At 37.6% G+C, this 9,882-nt stretch overlaps 1 protein-coding gene across 2 annotated transcripts in view; it reads left to right on the top strand.

Moving 5' to 3' along the window:
• Window positions 1-234: 234 nt before the first annotated feature.
• LOC117289612 (adenylate cyclase type 2-like) overlaps window positions 235-9,882 on the top strand; it is a 98,273-nt gene continuing 88,625 nt past the window's right edge. The window contains exons 1-2 of one of the 2 annotated variants that reach the window (XM_033770815.1): window positions 235-377; window positions 8,017-8,433. In XM_033770815.1, the coding sequence (XP_033626706.1) occupies window positions 8,140-8,433 (294 nt within the window). In that variant the 5' untranslated portion in view covers window positions 235-377; window positions 8,017-8,139. Of the gene's footprint in view, window positions 378-3,554; window positions 3,625-8,016; window positions 8,434-9,882 lie in introns of those variants that run through there. The other variant, XM_033770814.1, reaches the window with a different exon arrangement.

Raw genomic sequence — 9,882 nt, 5'->3', positions numbered from 1 at the left:
TATGATGGGATACACCAAGTGAGAAGACTGGTCTTTGACAATTACCAAACGTGTACCTTCCCTTTAACATCACAACCATCACACACACCTTGAACAAGGATTTCCTGTGAAACACAGGAACCCGTTTCTTTCCTGTCGATCCTCTTCCTCAATTCAATGTTCACAGTAAGAGGGAAGAACATTCTGATTCTTTGTTTGCTTCTGGAAAGTGCATTATTGTAACTACAAGGAAAAAGTTGATTTATTTCAATCTGAAAGCTAAGGGTTTATAAAGGTTCATACTAGCACTGATCCTCCAGAGTAATATTTCCATCTAAAACGCTGTGTGAGTCAAGGAAATAAGCAATTGAAGACACCTAACCATCGTAGTATGGCAGGTAGGTGATGGGATTATGCCTGTGATGATAAAAGTATAACATTTTGCTCACATTCAGAGTCGGTCATGAGAAACATATTTGGCTACCTATAGGCCATCGCAGATTTGTAAGAATAATATTGTAAGAATAACACATAAGGGAAACCATTCTGAAAATTGTTTGATATTCTTACCTTTTGTTTTTCAAAGAACAAATCTGCGTTTGCCCTATAGCCAAATACCTTTCTTGTAACATTCTCTGTCTGTATGTTTAATTCCATTTTTGTATCATCAAAGGTACAAATCCACCCAATACATGTATTTCCTCTATCTGCCTTCATGTTGCTTTTTTTTTTTCACCATCAAATTAAGCAGACAGCTCAAATTCCTATAGTCATGATAGCACTAAAACATCAATAGTTTGTCATTGTTCACCTAAGCAGACCACTTACAATTATTTGTTGTCTTCACAAAAAGTAGAGGACTTAGTATTATTTTCTTTTCCAAAACTAATGATGTAAAACACCATCAAAATCTTGGATAAAAGTTTACAACTGGCCTGATTCTTCACAACAGAGATTCTGATACAACAGAGGCAATTCACCTCCATGCCTCTAGTCATTGCCTCGGTGCCCTTTGAAGCAATATGTGGAGGTGCCCTTTACAAAGAAGAAAATGCCTTGGTGCCCTTTGAAGCAATATGTGGAGGTGCCCTTTACAAAGAAGAAAATGTCTCGGTGCCCTTTGAAGCAATATGTGGAGGGGCCATTTACAAAGAAGAAAATGCCTTGGTGCCCTTTGAAGCAATATGTGGAGGTGCCCTTTACAAAGAAGAAAATGCCTCAGTGCCCTTTGAAGCAATATGTGGAGGTGCCCTTTACAAAGAAGAAAATGCCTCGGTGCCCTTTGAAGCAATATGTGGAGGTGCCCTTTACAAAGAAGAAAATGCCTCGGTGCCCTTTGAAGCAATATGTGGAGGTGCCCTTTACAAAGAAGAAAATGCCTCGGTGCCCTTTGAAGCAATATGTGGAGGTGCCCTTTACAAAGTAGAAAATGCCTCGGTGCCCTTTCCTTTCAAGAATATAGCATCAGGCCATACAGTCTCTTGGGATGATGTCAAGTTTATGACGGATCATAAACCTGAAAACTAACAAAAAAGTGTTCTTTACACAATGTGTCAGTTCAAAGAGTCGGTTGATATGGGCGAATAACTCAGGTATGGTATTGATTGATACATTCCCATTCATGTATGCTTTGAGTCAATAAGTTGCTACAAGGTACTTATCCAATGTTGCTGTTAAGGATGATCGTACCTTTTAAAGGAACACGTTGCCTTGGATTGGTCGAGTTGGTCTTTGAAAAGCATTTGTAACCGTTTGTTATAAAATCGAAAAGGATTAGAAAGATATTTTAAAATTAGAATATAATGATCCACACAATTAAGTATCACTCGAAATTGCGGTTTGTGGTTTTGACTCCCATAAATGGCCGACCGTGTTAGTTTGCAAAGTAAAAGGAAAACCACGCAATTTCGAGGTAAATATGTGTGGATCGTTGTATTCTACTTTTTAAATAACTTTCTAACGATATGCATTTTATAACAAACGGTTACAAACGCTCTTCAAAGACCAACTCGACCGATCCGAGGCAACGTGTTCCTTTAAGTAGCAGTACAATGGTGTTCAGAATCATCAAAGCAGAACTAATGGGTCTGTTCATGTAATTGTGAGGGTATGGGCTCAATTTTATTTTGTGAATTAATTATGATATTTTGAATGTTGTCTTCAAAAAATATGCAAAGTTCACATCGATCCTGGAGTCTTTCCCTAACGGTTATGACTGCGTGGAGGCTCGTTACGTCGAGGCTAACTGGAGAAAAGGGAGGGAAAAAGAAGGGAAAAATCAAGGGAAAAAATATAAAAGGGAAACTTTCTACCATATTGTTATATCACCTATCCAGTTGCGCTAAATGTTCTCAGTGTAAGGATTCTTTTTTTCTAGATATTTCATTTTACTGCTACTGTTACACTTATATACCTGTTTATGTGTTTTGTGTTGTTATTATTAAGCCTTTGAGAGAGTGGAAAGTCGGCTTGTTATCTTTTGTTGCATTTACACCATACATGTAGGTCCTTTTGGTTGGTTAGCAGTCTGCAACAGCTAATTTTATTTTGTCAAATAAAAAACTAAGTACTAAACTACCTGTAGAGTAAGATTCTTTTAAAAAGCGTACACACCGGGAATCAAACTTTTGTCCTGTTGTTTTACACTAGTCCATGCTCTCATTTCTTCTCGACTGGATTTCGGTAATGGTCTTCTTTTTCACTTAACCCCAAACTCAACTTTCTAAACTACAAAAATTACAAAACGCAGCTGCTCGCATTGTCACTCTTAACAGGAAACACACTCACATTACACCGGTTCTGAAGTCACGACACTGGCTACCAGTCGAATCTCGTATTACTTTCAAACTTCTGTTGCTTATCTTTCATTGCATCAATGGTTCTGTTTCTTTGGTAAAAGCTGATACACCTGCGCGATCTCTCCAATCTTCCAATACATGCATGTAGGAGTAGCAAGTCATAGGGCAATAGGTCATTTTCCCAGGCTGGAACAACACTCTGGAATGACTTACCTCTTCAAATCCGTAATATTTCTAATCTCAATACTTTCAAGATTTCCCCTCTTGTGCGCCTTGAGCACCTCATTTTGGTGGATTTCGCCCTTTAAATATTCTTTACTATTATTATTATTATTATTATTATTATTACACCACCACCTACACCAAATTACAATAGCGGCAAGTGGTACAAGACCTTACGCACATGACATAATTACAATAGGGCGCTCTCACCTAGAGGTCAAAAGGAGGTTGTTCATTGGCCACCCAGGTCAAAATTGCAGTTGAACCCAGTTAACTGGGGTCAACTGGTTCAACTGGATAGTGACCAAACTCGTCCATTTTCCATATTAACCAACTGGTTTGGACTAGGTTTAACTGTGTTCAACTAGGTTTAAATTATAAACCAGTTGGTGTCTGTCCATTTTCCATATTAAACCAACTGGTTTTAACTGCATTTAACTAGTTTATCAACTAGTTCCAGTTAAACACAGTTTAACTAGGTTCAACTAGAATTTTGACCTGGGCAATACTGTGTGCCGTGTGTACAAATCTGTGCGTCTCGATTGTTTCGTCATTGTTTTTTTCCTCTAAGATGATGGCAGCTGGATGAGGTCAATGCATAAGGTATATACGTAGCTGCATGATGGTGAGACCCTAGACCTGGTTCACACGTCGTGTCTAAATTGAGGCAATTTCCTTGTGTCACCATAGGAACATGTTGATCAATGGTTGTTTGTGCCCCTCAAAATTCACTCTGCATATGCTTTCTTGTGAAATAAGAAGCTTAAAGACACTGGACACTATTGGTAATTGTCAAAGACCAGTCTTCTCACTTGCTCTCTCCCAACATATGCATAAAATAACAAACCTGTGAAAATTTGAGGTCAATTGGTCGTCGAAGTTGCGGGATAATAATTAATGAAAAAACACCATTGTTACACAAAGTTGTGTGCGTTTAGATGGTTGATTTTGAGACCTCAAATTCTACATCTGAGGTCTCGAAATCAAATTTGTGGAAAATTACTTCTTTCTCGAAAACTATGTCACTTCAGAGGGAGCTGTTTCTCGCAATGTTTTATACCATCAACCTCTCCCCATTACTCGTCACCAAGTAAAGTTTTATGCTAATAATTATTTTGAGTAATTATTAATAACCAATAGTGTCCACTGCCTTTAAAGGGAACGTACTTTGGTTTTTGGAACCCTTTCATTTTTGTAACCCCATTTATTACCTGTGTAATTTTCATTTTAAAAGGTGGTATTATTTTTGAGATACTGGCAAAAATCAGGAGCAGTAGTCCAGTCCACGCAGGATGAATAGTTCGTAATTTGAAAACACAACCCGAGAAACAGTTCTGACAGTAAAGTTTCTCAAATTCAAATGTGGGTGGATAAAAATGCTTTTTGGAAATGCTTTTTTGTAAAGCCTTCTGGGTGGTCAAATTGATGTATTGAAATGTTTACCATCACTCAGAAAGCACAAGGGAGGAATATCAAATAATTTGACAAACATCTGTAGATGTTTTAGAGTATGTCTATCTCTCAAGGCAAGTGAAGGGTCTCTAACAGCTTTCTCCATGCAATAATATTCTTTCAAGCACAGTGGATTAATGGTTACCATGACAACACATCAATGGTGAAGGTCACATCGTGGTTGGTGGGGGGGGGGGGGCGTACAAGATATAGGATGGAGTTGATAGAGTAGCTTCCCAGGAACGTCTGGCACTAAGGACTCTTTGTCTGCAGGAAGAATTTGCAACCTCAAATCCCAACAACCACTTTCAATTTTACCGATCAACTAGGGCACAAAATCTGCCTTTATAAAAAAAAAAACTTCATTGGTAATTTTGCTTAAAGGATTAAGGGGTTATGTTTCATGCATGCTGGTCCTCACAAGAGCATTAACTTGTTGGCTAGCGTGGAGGTCTAATTTATTTATCGCGATTTGGAGTGATTTATTTGATTACTTGTTACACAGTTGTGATGAGGCTGATGAGAATGTGCATTGTCAACTACTGCGGCATGTAACTGTATCCCATTGAGGTGTACTACCGGTATATGATTGGAAATGGAAATATTTGGAAGTGAAAGCTTCTTGCTATGAGCTTAAAACCAGGGCAAACAAAGTGTTAATTAGCAGAAAGTTTTGCTTGACAATTGTGTGCCTAGAAAAATTAGTATGATACCAGTCAATGATGGTGCACTTTTCCATGTTTTTTTGGCTGGTAATTGGTAATTGTTTTCTATTGAGTAAAGTGTTTTATGCTAAGTTAATTCTTGTGCTTGCCTTAAAGGCAGTGGGCACAATTGGTAAATACTTGAAATAATTATAAGCATAAGACTTGGTAACGAGTAATGGGGAGAGGTTGATAGTATAATACATCGTGAGAAACAGCTCCCTCTGAAGTAATGTAATTTTTGAGAAAGAAGTAATTTTTCACAAATTTGATTTCGAGACCCCAGATTTAGAATTTGAGGTTTCGAAAAATCAAGCATCTGAAAGCACACAACAATGGTGTTTTTTCTTTAATTATTATCTCGCAACTTCGAGGACCAATTGAGCTCAAATTTTCACAGGTTTGTTATTTTATGCATATGTTGAGATACAGCAAGTGAGAAGACTGGTCTTTGACAAATACCAATATTGTCCAGTGTTCTCAGATTATGCTGCAATGAAGTGCCGTCATGTTTATGAGAAAATAATCCTCTTGCACTGCACTCAGTATATATTTCAACTTTAAAATTTAATAATCTTTTTCAAATAATTTCACATCAGTCACACCGAACTCAAGTTTTGCCTTCAAGTTTGCCGAAATTGGGGCATCAGAACATCAGCCGTCATGCTATGGTCATGAAAAAGCTGCAGATGAATTTCATTCATTTAAAACTTTTTGACAGTGAGCAGATGGTCGTTTGTTAGATAGATCACAGATGTGCAATATCTTCTTCTGGGGCCTTGACAAACACTTCTTCATCTTTCAGAGTAACCTCCCCCTACTGCCCCCCCCCCCACCCACCCGACAGTCTACAGTCGGCCATTGTTATCTTACTATACTTTCAGCACCTGCTTGCTGGTGTACTCTAGACTTAAACGCTGGATGTATAGATGTTTGAAGTGCAATTAAGTGCAGGGTTAGGTCACTCATACTTTAACTGTTGACCTTTTCCAAGTTTTATGGTTTATGGGAAGCAATCACCGAGAAAATTAGTTGGGAGAGACTTATGGCATTGGGTTACCTTTCAAAAAGCATTTTATATTTCATAAGTTCTGTTCTGAAAATAAGTTATCGAACTGGTACAGGATTAGTGGACGATTTAATGCATACTGGTAGCACGCTTTCTTAAAACATGTTCAGTGTTATTTAAAGCCATTGGACACTTTCGGAACAGAAAACAAATTAAAAGTTCACAGATTTACAAATTACTTACAGGGTTTACAGAAGGTAATGGTGAAAGACTTCTCTTGAAATATTTGTCCATGAAATGCTTTACTTTTTGAGAAAACATTAAAACAACATCAATTCTCGATATCGAGAATTACGGATTTATTTTAAACACATGTCATGACACGGCGAAATGTGCGGAAACAAGTGTGGGTTTTTCTTGTTATTTTCTCCCGACTCCGATGACCGATTGAGCCTAAATTTTCACAGGTTTGTTATGTTTTATATCAGTTGTGATACGCGAAGTGTGGGCCTATTGACAATACTGTTTACCGAAAGTGTCCAATGGCTTTAAAGCACAATGACAGTCGATCACTTCAACGAAGTAGTCTGTTCTTAACTGGGTTTTTTTGAGTTGCTAGAAAAAACACAGAAATTAAAATGAATATTTAGACACATTATAAGGATTTCATTTATTCAATCTTTGGTTACAGCGCAGTCCCCACCTATGGAACAAACTCCCTCCAGAAGTCGTGTCAGTCTGACTCTTCAAAAATGTTGAAGACTGAACTGTTCAGAGCTCTTTTGTTTATTATTGATTCTTTATTTGTTTTGTGCCATGATATAAATGATGAGTGCTTTATAAGAACCCTGTATTAATATTATTTAGAAGCCAAGTCTTATCTATCTAGGGATTGCTACCACTCAAAAGATATATGGACAAAACATGAGTATTGTAAGAACGAAAAGGGACTGAATTGCTGATCTTAAAGGAACATTACAGAATTGTTTTTTTTGCAAGCAAAACAGTTGCTGGCAGTGTAAACACTTTATGTAATTCACCATATACATAAACTGACAAACCTGTAGAAGTTTGAGATCGATCGGCCATCTGGGTCACGAGAGAATAGTGAAAAACCGGTTACAAATTTTGCATTGCATTGATGCCAAAATAAAAATGAATAAAATGCTCACTGACCGATAGACTCCAAACGCAAAGTTAGATTATTTATTTCTCATCAAATATGACATTTGAGACAGAAATTTTTCAAGGGATGTTTTCAACTATCATCATCAATAGACTGTGTAAGTTTTATGTAGATCTGTGTTTCTTACCAATTCTGTAACGTTTCTTTAAAGGGAAGGTACATGTTTGGTAATTACTCAAAACAAATATTGACTTAAAAACTGACTTGGTAAAGAGCATTGGAGTGCTGTTAATATTATAAAACTTTCTGAGAAACGGCTCCCTCTGAAGTAACATAGTTATTGAGAAAGGGGTAATTTCTCACTAAAATAATAAAAGACTTCTAGCTAGAAGTCTTTTATTCCTATCTGAAAGCACACAAATTTGTCCAAGAGGGTGTTTTTTCTTTCATAATGTTCTCGCAATTTTAATGACCGATTGAGCCCAAATTTTCAACGGCTTGTTATTTTATGGTTATGATGGGATACACAAAGTGAGAAGACTGGTCTTTGACAGTTACCACATGTGTACCTTCCCTTTAAAGAGACAAGAGTGAACACTGTGCCTAGGAAACTTTAGCTGTATCAATAAAACCCATAAACAATCAAACTAACACAGTTGATTTTGTAATTGCACTCTTCTCATCACTCAAGAATGAATGATTTGTTTCTTCTCGCGTTGCCTACAGGAATGCTCTGTCAGGGAGGAGATTGAACCTCAAGTTGGAGGGGCCACCAACACCGTCCAAGAAACTCTCAAACCCTCAGACATCTCATGCTCTCTTGATTTCAACAACTTAAACGCTTCCGTCATGAGTCGCTCAAGGGGTACCAGCCTGAGGAGGCAGTTTTACCAGATGGGGCAGGTTAGAGGGGATATCATCAGCTTCGGCTCCCTGGAGGACTTCTTCAGAGAGAGGGGGAATACCATGAACCATGCTGGCTGGTCGCTACATCACCTGCAGCAGAAGTTCCATGCCATGGGCATTGAGGATTTATATGACAAATACTGTGCCCAGATGAGACAGTCGTTGGTTTGTGTCATGTGCGTCTTAGGCATTCTCTATGGAATCTCGCTCATTGTGCTGTTTTTCCTCTACGAACAGGTGAGTAACACTGATCCCTTGTTTTTTTTTTAAGTAGGATTTGAAACTTTGCATGGTGGAAATATGATATAGAAAGGTTTGCGGTAACACCATGTAATAACAATCTCTCAATGAGTTGGGGTGGTTCTGAAAAGAACCATTGGTTTCAACTTGACAACAAAATAATTGTTAGCATGAAAACTTACTCCAGTAACGAGCAATGGAGAGCTGTTGATAGTAAAAAAAAAACAATGTGAGAAACGGCTCCCGCTGAAGTAACGTAGTTTTAGAGAAAGAAGTAATTTCTCACTAAAATATTTGAAATGAATTCGAGACCTCAGCTGAGGTTTCGAATTTAAGCATCTGAAAGCAGGCAACTTGTTCGACAAGTGTGTTTTTTCTTCCATTATTCCCTCGCAACTTCCATGACTAACTGAGTTCAAGCTTGCATAGGTTTGTTATTTTTTGCAAATGTTGAGATACAGCAAGTGAGAAGACTTGTCTTTGACAATTACCAAAGGTGTCCAGTGCCTTTAAAACACAAATGAGCTTCATATTCCTGTGTAACTCATACCATGTAATTTAATCATGCTGAGTGAATGATCAATAAGGGAAAGTCGAAAGGGTTAAATAGTCGGGTCATTGTTTACAGGTAATGACCTTTAACAAATTTGTGTAATTTTTATCCTATAACTAGCTTGTGGTAAAGAAGGAAATGGTAGTAAGCATCCTGTGAAATTATTTTGTCTGAAATGCCCAAGTTATAAGAAATCAATAAAAACTTTTGCATGTGAGAATTCTATTCTTCAGAGGGGGAACAGGAGTGCTGCCTTATAATTTTGAGTAAAATGTGAACGTATGTAAAGTGTCTCTTTATGAAAACTTAAACTTCCATTGTGTTTATTAGTGTTATTGTAAAACTGTTACATTCTAGGCAGTGAAAACATCCTAAATGTGTTACACATTGAGAAAAACGTGTCTTCTTAGGTATCTTAGTCTTAATCATTTTAGGTATCTCTGGCACACCACTGGAGCAGGGAGGTCCTTGCATGTTACTCATAGGATTAGCAATTTCTATTTTTGTTATTCCTTTTTTTTCCCTTTTCAATACATTTATTTCCACAAAACATTTTCACAATATTATAGCAGTACATACAGGTATAAATAAATGATAGAAAAAAAAAATAAACTGGTGGTAGCTTGTAGCAGCTTGCCTTAACAATCTCCTGTTCTGTCCCATTAAACACTATCAGCAGCTTAACTAGAAATTTTCATTAATTCTGGTTGGGAGAGGAGGGGGGGGGGCGGGGGCTGGAATATTAAATAAGTCATTGGCGCTTGTTTTCGGTCTCATCAGGGGACAAGGGTTGTGAGCACATCCCCCTACGCCATGTACTCCAGTGTGCATCATGTATAAAAACCATCCATTTCACAATTTTACACAATTATCGCAATGCATCTTGTAAAAGT

This window comes from Asterias rubens, chromosome 4 (genome assembly GCF_902459465.1).
Source record: "Asterias rubens chromosome 4, eAstRub1.3, whole genome shotgun sequence".
Taxonomy (NCBI): domain Eukaryota; kingdom Metazoa; phylum Echinodermata; class Asteroidea; order Forcipulatida; family Asteriidae; genus Asterias; species Asterias rubens.
The sequence above is the reverse complement of the archived record's forward strand: the minus strand, read 5'-3'. Positions and strand labels throughout refer to the sequence as shown.